The sequence below is a fragment of the Mustelus asterias genome, chromosome 16 (assembly GCF_964213995.1).
Source record: "Mustelus asterias chromosome 16, sMusAst1.hap1.1, whole genome shotgun sequence".
NCBI lineage: Eukaryota > Metazoa > Chordata > Chondrichthyes > Carcharhiniformes > Triakidae > Mustelus > Mustelus asterias.
Window position 1 is genome coordinate 47,326,098 of NC_135816.1, and position 18,898 is coordinate 47,344,995.

The following is an 18,898-nucleotide window of genomic DNA, read 5'->3' on the forward strand; positions in this document are numbered from 1 at the left end:
GTTAGGCAGAATGTTCTAGAATTATGACCCAGTGACGATGAAGGAATGGCAATATATTTGCAAGGATGCTGAGTGGCTTGGAGGGAGACTTCCAGGTGGTGGAGGTCCCATGTGTATGCTGTCCAGATCCTTCTAAACGGTAGTGGACGTGGGTTTGGAAGATTCTGTCCCAGGAGCCTTGGTGAAATCCTGCATCTTGTAGATGGTACACACTGCTGCCACTGTACATTGGTGATGGAAGGAGTGAATATTTGTGAATGGGATTCCAATCAATTTGTCTGCTTTGTCCTGTATGGGCAGCACGGTAGCACAGTGGTTAGCACTGCTGTTTCACAGCGCCAGAGACCCGGGTTTGATTCCCAGCTTGGGGCACTGTCTGTGTGGGGTTTGCATGTTCTCCCCGTGTCTGCGTGGGTTTCCTCCGGTTGCTCAGGTTTCCTTCCACATTCTGAAAGATGTGCTGGTTAAGTGCGTTGACCCGAACAGGTGCCAGACTCTGGCAACTAGGGGAATTTCACAATAGCTCCATTGCAGTGTTAATGTAAGCCTTACTTGTGACTAATAAATAAACTTTATGGTGTCAAGCTTCTTGCATGTTGTAGGAGCTACACTCACCCAGGCAAGTGGAGAGCATTCCATTACACTCCTGATTTGTGCCTTAGATGGTTTTGGCTTCCTTGAAGAGAAGGGGCATTCAGTTGTAAAAATGGAAAATGCTAGAATTTCTCACAGGTAATGTCATTTTTCCTCTGTTATATTTTAGTTGTATGTTCAGTTTTTTCATTTGACCTAAAACACCCAAATATCGCAACAGCTTTTGAAAATTAAATGGCTCTTCACTTAATTGTTTACCTTAAATGCCAATATGAATAAAACTTGTTTTACCCAAAAAACAATTCATTTACGTTATGAATTGTTGAACTGGTAAAATGTAATATAGCTGATTACATGAATCCCCATTTATTTTCACTCCTGTTGAATCCTTTCACTGAAACTGTCTGTTCCTGAAGTATACAATGTAATACAGTTGGAAAGCATGATTTGTAATGATTGCTTGTTGAAGACATCAAGGGAGATAGGAGATCACATGTAGTTTGTTGCAAAATTGAAGAAAATTGTTGCATCATTGAACGAAAGCATCATTTTTTTTCCTCTTTCTCTCTCTCCCTCCTGCCACTCAGCCAAAATTAATCCCCAGTCAATGCCATGAGTACTCTTGCCTCAGAGTCACAAGGTTCAGGGTGCAATTCAGGACTTGAGCGCATAAATCTCAGCTGACACTCTAGTTCAGGCAGGGCTGCACTGCATCTTTCAGATGAGACATTAAACTAAGACCTGATGGGCCAAGTGGTTTCAGTTTGTGCTGTTAAACTCTGACTGATTTGTGCTGAGACCCTGCCTACCCTCTCAGGTGGACGTAAATGGTCCCATGCACTATTTCATAAAGGAGCAGGAGAGTTATCGTGGTGTCCTGGCCAATATTGATGCTCAATCAATGTCATTCAAAAATGAATGATCTAGCCATGGTCACCTCGCTGTTTGTTGAAGAATAGTTTGGATGCTTGCTGGAATAACATTCCTATCTCTGGTCATTGTTGGTACTTTCAGTCTTTGAACTGCAGAGTCGCTGAGCAGAGACTAATAGCCAAGTTCCGCACACACGAGGACGGCCTCAACCGGGATCTTGGGTTCATGTCACACTATCTGTAACCCCCATGACTTGCCTGGGCTTGCAAAATCTCACTAACTGTCCCAGTTGGAGACAATACACATCTCTCTAACCTGTGCTTAACCCTCTCTCCACTCACATTGTCTGTACCTTTAAGACTTGATTACCTGTAAAGACTCTCATTCCAACCATTATTTTGTAAACTGAGATTGTGTCTTTATATGCCCTGTTTGTGAACAGAACTCCCACTTACCTGACGAAGGAGCAGCGCTCCGAAAGCTAGTGGCTTTTGCTACCAAATAAACCTGTTGGACTTTAACCTGGCGTTGTGAGACTTCTTACTGTGTTTACCCCAGTCCAAAGATGTGCAGGTTAGGTTGATTGGCCATGCTAAAATTGCCCCTTAGTGTCCTGAGATGCGTAGGTTAGAGCGATTAGTGGGTGGGATATGGGGATAGGGCCTGGGTAGGATTGTGGTCGGTGCAGACTCGATGGGCCGAATGGCCTCTCTGTACTGTAGGGTTTCTATGATTCTATGAACGCCGGCATCTCCACATCATGACTTTCAGTCTTTGACAGTCGCACCATTAAAAGTGGAAGTAAGAATGACAGTTTCCAACCTAACTGGCTGGACCACACACGGCAGTCAGGGACAGTTTTCAATACACACAGGTTTATTGTGGAAAGTCATTAAGAACTTTGTGGTCAAACAACTTTCTGAGTTTCTATGGTGTCATGTAGTTCATATTTTGCACAGTGATTGAGTTTCTATATGTATTTGGATTATTAACCTTTTGAATTTGGCCACCTTTGTCAGCCTTAGTCTTACTTAATGTCAGGATTGTATTCATTTTTTGAATCATGAGCTTCAGTAAGCAGTTTTACTATTGTCTTGCTATTTTTTCTCCCCTTTACTCATCTCCCAAAAGCACTATTTCTTTATTGGGGTATAGTATAGCACTGGTTGTCCTCCGATACCTCACCCCAGTGTCTACCTGGCGCTTTGATGATGATAATGGGGGAGATATGAGAGCCCTATTCTGCCCTTACCCAATTCAAGTTTATCAGTGTGGTTGCCAACTGGAGAAGGCAATTAAAATCATTGAGCATTGTACATTGTAGTCTGCAACCTCTGGCTTTGTGCCAACAACCAATTGTCACAAAAAAATGCAGGTCGCCAAATGGAGAATTGTGCAGAATTAAGGAAACATCAGGGACAGTTTCAGAACATGGAAGGAGATATATCTGCGGTTGGCAGTTCATTTACTAGAATTATCTGATCCAGAGATTTATCAGTGAAATGGTCCTCTCGGTGATAATTCATGCAAATATGTGTTTGTCTTAACACTGCTGCCAGTAGCAGCTCCAGATTCAGTGGCACTGCAACCAGTGTCTTATGGTTTGGTAGCCGAATGGTCCGAGTACTGGGCGAGCAAACCACAGGCCATGAGTTCAAATCCTTTCATCATTATCTCTGGAAGTTTCCAAATGACTGTTACAAAGCAACTGGGGCACCCAATGTTTTAAAGGGAAAGGAAAAGCCCTATATGTTTCTTGCGCGCTAAACAGACAAAGCATACCATTCATAGAGAAGGAAATGAAAGGGTGCAGACTGTAGTGTTACAATCATAGCTAGGGTGTAGAGAAAGAACATAATGCGAGATAGGTCCATTCAAAAATCTGATGGCATCTCTTAATGATCCCATCACTTAACATCATCTGCCTGCACCGCTACCTCAGTCCATCAGCTGTTAAAACTCATCCAGAAAATTTTTGCCTTCAGCTATCACTATTTCAATGACTTCCTACCTGACTGCTATCTTCCACCCTCTGTCAGCTCCAGATCATTTAAAACCATGCCGCGCATCTCTGCCTAGCTCGCACACATTCTACTTGCCAATAACCCCTTTCCTTCTGGACCTACATTGATTTTTGGCTCCCTCAAGTGCCTCAAATTTATGATTCTAACTCTTTTATGTTTAAAATTCTTCACCCTTCCCGATTCGTGTGCGTTTCCTCTGGCCAAACAATCACTCCCCTCGTCTTCCTCCTCCCCACCCCACTCTCCTGGAATCATTTGCTCTGCCCATTCTCCACTCTTTTACCCCCACCGTTGGCTGTTGTATCTTCAGCTGCTTTGCTTCATGCTCTGGAATTCCATCTGCCCCTCCTCCCAATTGTTGGCTTTGCAAAAAATTGAAATTAGGTCATTTTGAATGTGATGCATCCCAACAATAAAATTGAAGTTCATTTATTAGTCACAAGTAGGCTTACATTAGCACTGCAATGAAGTTACTGTGAAAATCTCCTAGTCGCCACACTCCAACACCTGTTCAGGTACACTGAGAGAGAATTTAGCATGGCCAATGCATCTAACCAGCACGTCTTTCAGACTGTGGGAGGAATCCGGAGCACCCGGAGCAAACCCACATAGACACTGGGAGAATGTCTGTGTGGAGTTTGCACAGTGATCCAAGCCGGGAATCGAACCAGGGTTCCTGATGCTGTGAGGCAACAGTGCTAACCATTGTGCCACCGTGCTGTTCTGGCTCTGACAGTGCTTGCTTCTTTTCACACAAGCGCACAATGAAGCTGCAGATGAGTTCAGTTTGAATTGCTGGTCAGAAACATTCTCATTGCACACATGTGTAGCTAAACTTTATGATATCCCTCTGAAAAGACTTTTGGTTGTTTTGTACAAACCCACCCATCAATAGTTTCGTCAATGTGCAAAAAGCAGTGGCAATGTGCAAGAAGGTCATACCTACGTCATGGAATGTATATGATTTACGAAAGTGTGCAGCTGAGCCCTGTGGCATAGTAATATTTCATCTGTGCACATAGAGCTTTATTCATCGCAGCAGATTTTACAGATGTCCTACTTTACAGCCTTGAAAGTCTTAAATGTTTTGTTCAAAAAGAAAATCACCCTGAACACTGAAATTAAAAGATATCTCAGCCTCAGGATGTGTTTTTCTTTTCTGTAGGTGAGATGTAGGAGCATGTGGACTGTTAGCTGAACTGACAGACAAAGACAGCTACAAGATGGAATAAGACTTGGTCTCGTTATTGTATTTATTGAGGCTTTGAGAATAAAGGCAGAGTACTGCAAATTCAAAATATTTTTTCAATAAGCAGAGCAGTCACTTTTAATTTCCATGAGCAGGTTCTCCAATGCTTTCCCGTTTAAACCTTTTTTTTCTCCATTTGTGGAAAATTCATAGATTCTGTACTGCATTATTTAGTTTGTATAATGTCACCTTTCATGACCACATTGGTAAAGGTTGCGGAAGGAGAGGTATTGATCTTGTTTGTGTTCTCTTTTCTTCTCCCTTATTTCTGCTTTCCTTTCCTGTTCACTCCTGTTTGCTGTCTCATGCACTAACCCCTCTTGCTCTCTCAACCTTTCCTCATCCATGCTATAATTTCTCTATTCCCCTCCTCCCCTGTTCCCACAACAACATTCCTTCCTTGGTTCCTTTCCTCATTCCCAGTTTATACTTTATTCGGTATGTTTTAACCTGATGCTATACTATCTTTTCTGTGATGATTTCCCACCTGTTAGGCGGCACAGTGGTTGGCACTGCTGCCTCTCAGCGCCAGGGATCTGGGTTCAATTCCTGGCTTGGGTCACTGTCTGTTCTCCCCATGTCTGCGTGGGTCTCCTCCGGGTGCTCCGGTTTTCTCCTACAGTCCGAAAAATGTGCTTGGGTGCATGTTAAATTCTCTCCCAGTGTACCTGAACAGGCGCTGGAGTGTGGCGACTAGGGATTTTCACAGTAACTTCATTGCAGTGTTAATGTAAGCCTACTTGTGACACGAATAAATAAACTTTACTATTGCACTGTTTGATAAACCTACAAATACAAGCATGTTGCTGGAATACTGTTTATCTCAAAATAACAGTATCGTAAATAGGTTGGGTTATGGCGAAGTTGCGTCGTTTTCACCTTTCAGTTGGATATGCAGTATGAATGTTTTCTGAATTCCTGGCTACAATACTGGTATGTGCAATTGTCCTTCTCTTGGGACCTTGCCATTTCTACAACATTACTTTCTAAATTGATATACTCCAAGAAATGACCTGTACAAAAAAGACGGGTGGCACTTGAATCCCGGGGGACCAATATCCTGGCAGGAAGGTTGGCTAAGGCTACTGGGGAGACTTTAAACTAGAAAGGTTGGGGGGAGGGAATCGTGATGAGGGGACTGAGAGCAAGGAGGTTAGCCCGTAAATAGAGAAGGGTTGTAGAGGGAGAATAGACAGGTGATGGAGAAGGGGAGAGCTCAGACCAAAGGTTTGAGATGTGTCTATTTTAACGCCAGGAGTGTAGTGAATAAAGTGGATGAGCTTAGAGTGTGGATTGATGCTTAGAAGTGTCATCTGGTGGCCATTACGGAGACTTGGGGACAGAGACAGGACTGGATACTTCAGGTGCCGGGTTTCAGATGTTTCAGAAAGGACAGAGAGGGAGGCAAAAGAGGGGGCGGAGTGGCACTGCTGATCAGGGATAGTGTCACAGCTGTAGAGAAGGTGGAAGCCGTGGAGGGATTGTCTACGGAGTCTCTGTGGGTGGAAGTCCAGAGCGGGAAGGGGTCGATAACTTTGCTGGGTGTTTTCTACAGGCCACCCAATAGTAACACGGATGTTGAGGAGCGGATAGGGAAACAGATCCTGGAGAGATGTAGTAATAACAGGGTTGTCGTGATGGGAGACTTTAATTTCCCAAACATCGATTGGAATATCCCTAGAGTAGGGGGTTTGGATGGGGAGAAGTGAGTTAGGTGTGTTCAGGAGGGTTTCCTGACACAGCATGTGGATAAGCCAACAAGAGGAGAGGCTGTACTCGATCTGGTACTGGCTAATGAGCCTGGACAGGTGTCGGATCTCTGTGGGAGGGCATCTTAGGGATAGTGATCATAACTCTATCTCCTTTACGCTAGCGGAAAGAGATAGGGTCAGGCAAACTAGGAAAGTGTTTATCTGGAGTAAGGGGAAATATGAAGCCATCAGGCAGGAGATTAGAGGCGTAAATTGGAAGGAGGCATTCTCGAGGAAAAGTACCGAAGTAAGGTGGCAGATTTTCAAAGAATGTTTGTCTGGAGTTCTGCATGACAACGTTCCGATGAGTTGGAGGTTTTGGTAGGTTACGGGAACCGTGGTGCATGAAAGCTGCGCTGAACCTAGTCAAAAAGAAAAGGAAAGCGTACAAAAGGTTCAGAGAGCTAAGCGATTATAGGGATCTGGGTGAGTATACTGCTTGTAGGAAGGGACTTAAGAAAGAAATTAGGAGAGCCAGAAGGGGTCACGAGAAGGCCTTGGCAGATACGATTAAGGAGAACCCTAAGGTGTTCTATAAATATGTGAAGAGTAAAAGGATGAGATGTGAAGGAATAGAACCTATAAAATGTGACGGTGAGAAAGTCTGTACAGAACCGGAAGAAATAGCAGAGGTGTTTAATGAACACTTTACCTCGGTATTCACGGTGGAAAAAGACCTGGGTGGTTGTACTACAGGATTGCGGCAGACTGAAAAGATTGAGTATGTGGACATTAAGAAAGAGGATGTGTTGGAAATTTTGAAAAGCATCAAGATAGATAAGTCACCAGGACCGGATGGGATGTACCCCAGGGTACTGTGGGAGGCGAGGGAAGAGATTGCAGAGCCTCTGGCGATGATCTTTGCGTCGTCGATGGAGACGGGAGGGGTTCTGGAGGATTGCGGATGTGGTTCCTATATTCAAGAAAGGGAATAGGGATAGCCCAGGAAATTACCGACTGGTGAGTCTATCCTCAGTGGTTGATAAGTTGATGGAGAAGATCCTGAGGGACAGGATTTATGAGCATTTAGAGAGGTTTAGTATGCTCAAGAATACTCAGCACGGCTTTGTCAAAGGCAAATCGTGCCTTACGAGCCTGGTGGAGTTCTTTGAAAATGTGACTAAACACATTGACGAAGGAAAAGCGGTAGATGTGATTTACACGGACTTCAGCAAGGCGTTCGATAAGGTCCCCCTTGCAAGACTTCTCGAGAAAGTGAGAGGACATGGGATCCAAGGGGCTGTTGCCTTGTGGATCCAGAACTGGCTTGCCTGCAGAAGGCAGAGAATGGTTGTAGATGGGTCTTTTGCTGAATGGAGGTCGGTCACCAGTGGCGTGCCCCAGGGATCTGTTCTGGGACCCTTGATGTTTGTCATTTTCATAAATGACATGGATGAGGAAGTGGAGGGATGGGTTGGTAAGTTTGCCGACTACACGAAGGTTGGTGGTATTGTGGATAGTTTGGAGGGATGTCAGAAGCTGCAGCGTGACATAGATAGGATGCAAGACTGGGCGGAGAAGTGGCAGATGGACTTCAACCCGGATAAATGTGTAATGGTCCATTTTGGCAGGTCAAATGGGATGAAGGAGTATAATATCAAGGCTAAGGCTCTTAGCAGTGTAGAGGATCAAAAGGACCTTGGGTCCGGGTCCATAGGACTCTTAAATCGGCCTCGCAGGTAGAGGAGGTGGTTAAGAAGGCGTATGGTGTGCTGGCCTTCATCAATCGAGGGATTGAGTTTAGGAGTCGGGAGATAATGATGCAGCTTTATAGGACCCTCGTCGGACCCCACTTAGAGTACCGTGCTCCATTCTGGTCACCTCAATACAGGAGGGATGTGGAAATGATTGAAAAGGTGCAGAGAAGATTTACAAGGATGTTGCCTGGATTGGTTGGCATGCCTTATGAGGATAGGTTGAGGGAGCTCGGCCTTTTCTCCTTGGAGAGACGAAGGATGAGAGGTGACCTGATAGAGGTGTACAAGATGTTGAGAGGTATAGATTCTCGGAGGCTTTTTCCCAGGGCTGAAATGACTGCTACGAGAGGGCACAGGTTTAAGGTGCTGGGGCGTAGGTACAGAGGAGATGTCAGGGGTAAGTTTTTCACTCGGAGGGTGGTGGGTGAGTGGAATCGGCTGCCGTCAGTGGTGGTGGAGGCAAACTCGATAGGGTCTTTTAAGAGACTTCTGGATGAGTACATGGGACTTAATAGGATTGAAGGTTATAGGTAAGCCTATATATAAGCCTAGGTAGGGAGGGACATGACCGGCCGAAGGGCCTGTTTGTGCTGTATTTTTTCTAAGTTCTAAGGATGTTGTTTTTAGCATGCAATAGCTCTTTTAGCACCTTGCCAGTTATTCCTGTACTGTCATTAAAAATTAGCATGTAATTTCTTCTTGATCATTGGTGAAAACAAAACATCAGAGGATGGCGCTGCACAGGAGACCATTCAGCCTACCATGTCTGTGTCAACAGTTATCTAATTCACTCCTTTGCTCTTTCCCCCATAGCCCTGCAGAATTTTCTCCCTTCAAGTATTTATCCAATTTCTTTTTGAAAGTTATCATCTGGCGCAGTGCATTTCAGAGCATTTAAAATAAAGCTTGGTGTACTTTTTTGTCTCCTTTTGGACCTTAAATCTCTATCGTCGGCTTAGTGTCCATTTAACTACGTAAAGTGGTTTCTCCTTAACTCTTATCATCAAAGCTCTTCATGATTTTCATCATTGTTGTCAAATATCCCCTTCGTTTTCACTGATCTAAGGAGAGCCATTCCATCCTCTCTGTCTCGACACAAGTTCTGCACCCCAGGTATCATTTTAGTAAATTAATCTCTGCACCCTCTCGAAAGGCTTTGTCATCCTTCCTAAAGTGTGGTGCCCAGAATTGGCCACAATCCTCCAGCTGGGACCCAACTAACATTTATAGTTTAGCATGACTTGCTTGCTTTTGTACTCCTGCACCTTTATTCAAACCAAGGATCCTGCTTTTTGAGCAGCCCTCAACTTGAGTCTCTAATCATTCAGTAAATTTGACAGCTGCCAGTCAGTTTCTGAGTGGTAACTTCTGAGCTGACATTGAGTTGGCATTTTGTTTCTGTGCCCATTTCAGGATGAAGTACTGCATGTTTTAAAACGAAAGAGGAGTTAATTGTTGTAACTGCCGTGCAAAGATTGAGATTTCAGTGCTGGGAATTAAGTTTGTTTCCATTCTGGGTATCTGGTGTCAACGTTGCACATTTTCAGGTTGCGTGTAGTGAGTTACGGCATAATCCGTTCTATCAGCACGGAGATACTGTTGTCTTGGCTGTAACCACAGGAATGTTTTCATTCGCCGCACCAGCCAGCCATTCTTGAGCTGTGGCTGACATTGTCAGTCTGAGTTAACTTGGTTGGCGTGTGATTCCTCATGCAACTGCCATTCTGATGAGATGGCATCAGTATTAAGTTGTGGATACCACTGCACTCTCCTAATGCCAAGTAATAAAGTAGGCAACGGTCTGGTGTGAGTCTGAAACCATGGTTAGCTGATAGTGAAGTCAAATATGATATACAATATACTAATATTTATTTATATATATGATATATACTACCCTCTCCACTGATGTTTGGGTATTTGTTATAGAAATGGATAAAAATCCCTCCAGCATGATAGCCACTAACTGTGTGTGTGTGTGTGCGTATATGCTAAAAGTTGCTCTGCTGTTTTAGTCAATGTTCAAGGTCTCTGTCAATATGATCATGTCTATAGAGATCCATATTTAGCAAAGGGGTGGATGTGTTTTCATGAAGACAATGTGTGGACATATCCTTTGGCAAGACGAGGTAGGACGTGACCTGAATGAAACAGTACCCTTCAGAATATTGTCCTACCATATGCTAAAGCGAGAAAAACTCCTAAAAGCAGATTTTTTAAAAAAGTAGTTAGACTAGTTAATGTGGCACTTTATATTTCTATAGCCAATATCAGGCAGACCTGCCATGCTTTTTCTCCAAACGTGCAACCTTAGCAAAGATCATGGGGGCCAGTGAAAGTACATTTGGAAGGGCCATTGAATGGAATCCTGATGTTCGTTGAAGCCAAGGCTATTTCCTCAGATTGTGTTCGAGGTTCCAGTTCTTGCATCTGATGTTGGTGCTAGAATCTTACTGACCAGCATATCTGAGAAATGAAAAGTGACAAATAATACTGTTACAATAATTGTATAGCGCATCTCATGAAGTACACATTAACAAAAGGAACATTGTGAATAATGGGAAATGCAGTTTCTTCTAGGCTGGTGTATGCTTTTGTTCCGCAGCACAACCGTGCAATCCTACTTAAGAATTGAGATGTCACTGCAATTTAAAATCCGCTCTGTTCCCACACAGCATCTGTTAGCTTGTGTTTATGTGTTGGTCAATAACATTTGTGATTATACAATGGTAAGTAATAAAACAAGAATGTATTCAATGCTTCAAGATCCAAAACTATTGAGTAAATATTTTTGTGCATGTAACTTATTCAAATAAACCATCACAACCGCAAAGCATCATTAAAAACATAGACACAGTTAAAATGAGAAGTAATTGTATAGGTGATATTGTAAGGAGCTAGTTGAATACTCTGCAAGATTGTGTGAACAATTAATATTACTCTAATAGAAAGTAGTTGGATTCGCTTTCTATTAATAAATGGATAACCTCCAGTGTGCAACTTTTAGATGGTCTGGTGCCTTGTACTGCTATACTAATCCCAAGGGATGTGAAGTCTTGCTCTAGAACACATTAAATTGCAACTCAACTCAAACTCTTGTGCTAAAAGTTTCTCATAGAGATTCAGAGCTCTATAAAATATTTTCTTTTCCATGCAGCAGGCTTGGTTTGTTGTGTGTGTTTGTGTGTAACTGTGAGATGGTGGAATGATTGGGCTGCTTATACAATTATATTTCTGAACCAGAAAAACTCACCTTGGACTTGTGGCTGTCTGTATTACTGAGTCCATATTAATTACGTTGTGAACCAATTATTATAAGGATGAAGCTGCGCTAGCCTGTTTTTCAGACCGAGATGCTGCTTGTTTTTAATGTATTCTTTTCCCACTAAAATCACTGGACTCCAGAGCCTAAAAGCAGTCACTTTGTTTTGTATTATTTGTAGCTAATTTCTGCACTCTGTATATGCCAGATTCCAACTTGAATAATGAACTATAGCTGTACAGGCTATTATTTGTCATATAAAAAGTTATTTTGTGCTTTGTTTTTATTTTGGTGGGTAGGGTGAAGTGCTTGTACTTGGGTCCTTGAAAGTATTTATTTAAACTGAAGTTATAAACCAGAAAAATGTATCATTGCATTGAGTTCAAGTCACTGCACATGTATCCTTGTTGCTTCAACACTTGGGGAGAGAGAAAAGATTTTCCAAGCTGCTTAGTGGTCCAGTAAGCATTTGCATCCACCAGCATGTTGTTGGCAAAACAATACTATACTGGAGAGGGCAGATTTTCCTACTGAATGATGCTTCTGGTTTCAAGTGCATTTTGCGTTAAGTCTGCGTTCCCTCTGGAGCAGTCATCCCATTAGAATGGAACTGGCTTCAACATAATTTTGTAAGAACCAGAGAAGTACATGCTCTCATACTGTTGTAGGAATAATGGTCAATTGGCTGCATTTGACTCTTGTACGTTATGACCACAATTTTACTCAACTCTGAGGTGTGCCCTTCCCCCCCTCCTGCAGTTTCAGCAAAGCTGATGGAAGGGTGCTCTAACTCACCTGAGACCCCTTGAGATGTTTGTGACTGACAACTTGTGGATGCTTAAGCCTCTTGAGGGCTCAGTTGCAAACTGTAGCACTCGGCTGCCACTGAAATAGTCTGGCCCAGCTGGCTTTCTGGCATCAGCATTGGTGATGGCTGAGGGCATGATGAGAAAGCAGATGCACTGATGTTCTGTGAGAAAGCGACAGATGCTGCTCCCGTTGCGCCATTACCACTCCCACGAGGCTGTAGCTTTTCACTTCCATTGAAACACAGTAGAGCAGACAGACAATGAGTGACACTTTGAAAGACCCAATGCATTTGCTCTGCCCATCCCTGAAAAGCAAACACCTGCCTCTCGAGGCAGAGCACAAGTTCAAGCCCAGGCTCTGCATGGCAGCTGTTTAATGGCCACACGCACCAAGGTCAAATGCAAAGTGCTGATGCCATGTTAGAGAACCATGCAGACTAAAATCCTCGCTCATGCTTCCAGTTATAGTGCTGAAACTCTGTGGGCCTTCCAATACAATTGATTTGCGTCAAGTAAGCACTTTCCCATTGCTGGGACCCTAAAGTCTTCACTGGCAGACGTTCTCTGAACTATTAATATAATTACTATTTGTGGGACCCGGCAAATTGGCTGCAAAATTGACTACATTTCATAAGCACTTCATTGCTATAAATTGCTTTGGGATATCATACGGTTGTGAAAGATGCTGTATAAATACTTCCTCTAGGGTCAAATTTAGTAGTGCATTTTCTATAAGGCTAGCTGCCATCTTTGTCTTGATGTGGCACAGGGCATCAACATACTTAGTTTCTGGCCTGAAATGAAAGAAAGAGGTGTGTTCCTTGGTGAGAAGGGAGAGCAGAAAGAGATGAGTTGCTGGTGAAAGCTGCTGCAGCTTGTCAGGCGGTGTGTATAAGGTGAAGTAAAAGCAAGACGGGCAGATGAAGATGAGGTGTGAAGGAATCCTGTCCAAAATTATCTCTAACATTACCATTCGCCACATTATTGTGCTCTCTCTCTCTCCTCTCTCTCTCTCTCTCTCTCTCTCTCTCTTTCTCCCCCCCCCCCCCCCCCCCCCCAAAAAAGAACATTATGGTACTCCTCCCTCCAAGATGGCCAGTATATTGTCTCTAGAGCACAAGGCTATGCAGTAACATCAGCATCATTAACAAGATTTTCTGCAAGAAAGAAAGGACTGTGTTGGTGACAGGTACTTTTAGACTTGGCATGGTCAAATAATGTGCGTGAAATGTGGGGAAGTGGGGGCTGTAATAGCAACATGAGGAGTTGAAGTAAAATGTTTCCGTGATTGTGGGAGAGTGAAGGGTGGTGGTGGAAGGAAACATAGGAAATGCTAAACAGGAGATAACCAAGCTCCATCTCGTTTTTTTATCGTCCTGGTATTGTGCGATCCAGAGATAATGGAGTTTTTGATCTTTGCAATTAATCTCTATCAATTAGTCAGCAACAGACCAAAACATGGCACAAGGAAAACCCCTTTGGGAACCATAGATCCACCTGTTCCTTCCGAGCATGCTACATGTCATGTCAAATTACTCATATACATTTCCCAAAATGTTGTTTTCTGAAAAAAAATCAGTCTAATTTGCATTTAAATGAATCAATAAGAACTGCTTCAGTGTCTCCTGACGCATCCTGTTCCACAAGTTGGCCACTCGCTGAAATATTGTTTTCACAGATTGGTTTTGAATTTACCCCCCTTCAAATCAGGCCATGTCCTCTGGCTCGATTGTTCAGGTCGAGGTGAAATAGCTTGTCACGGTCTGCATTATTGAGTCCTTAGAGTATTCTACAGCAATCATAATCACCTCTTGGCTTTCTCTTTTCCACTGAGGTGCTCAATTTACAGAGTTGTTCCTCATAATCCAAACCCTTCATCATCTTTGCCATTCCGGTTTCTCTGTTCTGTATTGTTTCGATAGTTGCAATATACAGTCCTGCACTGTGACCACTCGAACTATAACCAGTATTTTAAGTGCAGTCACACCAATAATGTACAAAATGGCAAGACCAGACTACCTCAGTTCCATATTGACCCTTTAATACAACCCAACATCTGATTTACTTTACTCAACTGCCACTGAGCATGCTACGATAGCTTCAATTTATCATCAATCAGGACCCTAAGATCTCTCAGCAATTTTCCATTAACGTGAATTTCTTTCCATTCAACTGAGAGTCCCTTGATGAATGTTTAGAATAGGGTAGCCGCAATGGTGGAAGGTAAGGTGATAGTTCATTTTCTTACCTTGACAACTCTGCAGAAGTTGGAGAACGTTTACTCTGATGCATTTGGGGGCTAAGCTCCTGGCATGAACTTGCACGGGAACCTCGGTGACAACAGTGTTTCTTGGAGAGCTTTCACCCATCACCCTCCCTTGGAGGGGAATATGATGTTGCTGCTGTCGACGGTCCATAAAGGTATATCCAGAGAATTTGAGATCCGGTCAGTACCTCTTCCAGCCAAGTTGGACCTTTCACTGCATTTCCTTGCTGTCTTTGGTGAAAGTGCTCTTAGCCGAGTGTCCTGGGGATCCGAGGCGTTTATGTTGAAAAATTACAAGGGGCCTACTGAAGTTCAAAAGGTGGGATAAATTGGCAAGTAGGTACAAGATGATGTCAAATTTAATTGTGAAAATTCAGCAGCTGGAAGTGCTGCTTCAAGACGTGCTGGCTTCCGTTTAAGCTGCATCACTAAGACCCAATTTCCCACTGCATATTTGTAGTAACCCTGGCAGTACTGATTAAACATGGTTTCCATAATCACGTGAACTGGTGTGTGTAACCCATCCCATGCCTGCGCATTTACAGTCAGATTTTAAAGCCAGTGTATCCCTTGACTTGCCGCGAGCAGAACCACAAGTGATTTGCATGTGAATATGTATGGGTTCACTATTTGTATTGCTGATGATGCTGCATCAGTCAATGACTGCAGCTGTATTATTGTACTAGATTCTGCAGTTCAGATCAGCTGACATTAAATTTAACCCTTAAGATCATTTTAGTATTTCCAAATTTAATAGGATAGGGTTTGAATTCCAGCCCAGCCCTCTCGGATCATATTCATTCTGATAACATTCGAAACAGGCAGTAAAGAAACACATTTGCGGCGATTTCTGTTCTATCTGAATGTTGCATTGAAAGCTTGTGCAAACTTAAATGCTTGTCCCTTGCAACTCCAGTGTCATTGTGGCAGACTACATACTCTTGACCTTAAAACAGAACATGTGTATGTTACTGATCTATTTGCCAGTAAATTGTAATATTTTTATAAAAGATGTAATTTTGAGCTGTTGGGAATTTAAAGCCTTTCTCCTCTTCCTGTTAACCATAAGAATTTGGTGAAAATGTATCTGGCCAGTTTCGACCCAGTTCCTAGTGATCACAGGTCTGTGCCGCAGAACTGACTCACTTGGTGAGGCCTTGGATGGGCCGGTGTGGAAAATGAAAAATGTTAGATATCAAGCAGTACTTTTTTTAAGATTGCAGTTGAAGCACATTGTTGAGCAGCCTTACTTAAAAGGAAAAGTTCTATTTTGAAATGCTAACCTCCCTTTGATTAGCAAAATATCTACTCCACCCTCCCCCACTCCCCAAAAGAAAAGCCTAAACAAAACCATATTAATCTATACCTGTATGCAAACTAGCTGCTTCAAGTAATAATTTCTCCACTGAGATGTCACGGATTAATGTGTTAGAGGATTTAAAGATGGTATATAATGCCATAACTGGAAACTGTCACAGAATTGAGGCTTGCCAGAAAGTGGAATTTAAGTCTCAGCTTCTGGAAGCCAAGTTTTCTTTTCTCCTTCCTTTTATTAAAAAGAATCCCAGCCCGTGAACTTTGGCACTCCCTTAATGCTCTTAGCCGAGTGTCCTGGGGATCCGAGGCGTTTATGTTGAAAAATTACAAGGGGCCTACTGAAGTTCAAAAGGTGGGATAAATTGGCAAGTAAGTACAAGATGATGTCAAATTTAATTGTGAAAATTCAGCAGCCGGAAGGCAAGGTGAATGCGTAGAGGCCAGCAGGGCTCAATAATGGAAGTATGTAAATTCTCAAATATATTCTTCCAAAATCACAAGCTAAACTTAAAGACCAGCAGGATGCAATCTGTATGAATAATTTTGTGATTCCAAATATCACCATATTGAGTATGGTATTTACAGTATGGCAAAAAGTTATTTCAAAATCCAGCAGTGGTGAGATTAAGAACTAACTATATAATCAGCAAGTTAAATGATAAACCCAGATTTACTACCACTGGTAGTTGCAGGAATTGTGGGCAGAAAATAAATGCAAACTTGTTTTTTCTATAAAAAATAACTTTGGAAGAGAATTGAGCCAGTGACTAACATGGAGACTGAAGGTAGTTTCTGCAGACTGATGATCAAATTTCTATTTCATTGAATTAGAAATACTTGTTCTGAAATTACTCCTTTTCTTTAAAATGTGCGCTTTCAAATAGCATTCATTAAAAAAATTAAAGCTTTGCTGCCCTTTTCACTCTTTCCCCATATCACTTTTGTACTAGTTGTTGACCTGCAGTGACTTGGTGAAATAATCATTTCACTGGTTGAAGCATTTCTCTCCATTGAACAAACAACATGGACTTTCTTTAAGTCTCTTTTTTAACATTTAAATTGTGGGAAATTGCATCTTAATTTCAGCTACCCAAATTGCAGAACCATTCATTACCAATAATTATCTTTTTTATGACTGTAAGTGCATTCCCAAGTTCTACCAGGCTTCCTTCTCATTCCTAAGCTTCGGCCACCTATTCCTTTCCCAATCTGCACTTCCTGTTTCTTGCAGTCCTTGAACGAGCCTCAGTTTTACCGCAGCCTGTTGTCTATTGCAGCATTTTAAACTGTGGTCGTAGCCTAGAAATTTCAGTCATTTCTTCCAAAAACAAGTTTCCTTATTGCTGCTTCTCTCACTGAAAAGTTTTGCTCCAGTTGAATTGTTTTTGATTCCACTTGTTACTAGTTCCAGTTTGAAAATCTAATTTGATTTTTGGGACCAAAATGCCCAATCAAATCAGCACAGGGATCTGTGGCTCAGTCTGAATTCCATTCCCCATCCTGTAGAATGTTGACTTGTCCCAGTCCCTTCTAGGTTTACTCTTGTGTGCAAGTTACACAAAGGCAAGCACATCTTTCATTGATCTGTAATAGAATATGTTGTGGCTCCAGGTAATCACAACATTTTTAGCTTTTTGATGTTGGTGTCTGGTTTCTTTTAATTTCTGTAATTTCATGGTCAAAATTCATCACCACTAGTGAAATCTTGTTATGAAAGCCTCTCTTCAGTTCTTTTGGCGTTACATCTCCCTGTCCATGTCTGCATTACAAATGTCAGTGGTGCTTAGATGACATCTGTTCTTCTTGCGTTGCGCTTTGCAGAGTGACGACAGTCCCAGCCCAAAACGCCGGCGTCTCTCTCATTCTGTCCTTGAGATCCAGAGTGCATCTCCTCCTCAGACGCCACCAATGCGACCATGGGAAATAACAGTGAATAGGCGGCCTCCCTCAGCCCCTTTCAACCAGCGACGATTCTCAGGGGAACGGTGCAACACACCAGCACATCACAGGAGAAGGTAAGTTCCATATTGGAGACGGACCTCCAACTTCTCGAGGCATGTACACGTTTTGCTGTAGTGCTGTATAGTGGTGGGAAAGGGAGTTGATAGCAGTGATATTTTCTATCCACGCCCCAACATGAGCACTAAATTTCTTTACCAGATTTTATGGGGGAGTTCCTAGGAAGTTATGCTTCTTTCCTTCTGAAGTTTGCTATCTTGGTTTGATAAGTTATAGCATCTAGTTGAGGAGGGAGGATTTGTGGTTGCTTTGTCCTATCTTAATTGGATACAATCTTCAAATACATTACAGTTTCAAAATGGTGTGTTCTGAACTATGCCCTTATTTCAAGGAATTAAAATTGGATGAAATCTAAAATTGACCCATCGGTATTTATTTGCTGTATTGAGTTGTGACTTTACAGCAGATCCTTTCTCCAGTTTGCATACCATTTCTCTGCCTTGTAGGAATTCATCTAGTTTTTAAAACCTGCTGTGGTTTTCAGTTCTTCCACCCCGTTATTAACCTGTCACTCCCTTACTCCTTTTGATACCCTTAACTTCAATGTGTCCCCCAACCCTCAAATCCCGTGCCAGAACTTGTCTGGAGCCAAGTTTTCCATAATTGCAAAAAATTAAAAAGATCGACTATCCTTTCACTCTCCAGTTACCAAGGAATCTTTACTCAAAGCTTGGCCCTCAAGTTCAGGAATGCACTTCCATAGTTCTCCTCCGAGCACCTTCAATAATCCCTCATCGTTCCTGTAACATGAAAACCAAAAATGAACTTGGATGTACAAATGCAGACTCGTCAACTTCAATATTACCTTCCTAAACTTGCAAGTCACACTCCCATCAATTATTTGCTTTTTTTCACTATCATCTATAATGGATCACTAAATTGACAGCTTTAATGGCCGATCCACCAATACTCAAAACATATTTTTCTTACTCTGTTATCTCAAGAATTTTTCCATTTAATAAGTAATTTTTGTTCTTGTTTCTTTTGCCTATCTTCGTAACATACACTCATCCATTCTGAACTCCATCTTCCCTTTCTTT

The 18,898-nt window shown here is 42.4% G+C and overlaps 1 protein-coding gene across 4 annotated transcripts in view; it reads left to right on the plus strand.

Moving 5' to 3' along the window:
- rnf44 (ring finger protein 44) overlaps positions 1-18,898 on the plus strand; it is a 149,637-nt gene that overhangs the window by 89,437 nt on the left and 41,302 nt on the right. For all 4 annotated transcript variants that reach the window (XM_078231043.1, XM_078231044.1, XM_078231045.1 and 1 more), the window contains one exon: positions 17,661-17,854. In XM_078231043.1, the coding sequence (XP_078087169.1) occupies positions 17,661-17,854 (194 nt within the window). The remainder of the gene's footprint in view (positions 1-17,660; positions 17,855-18,898) is intronic.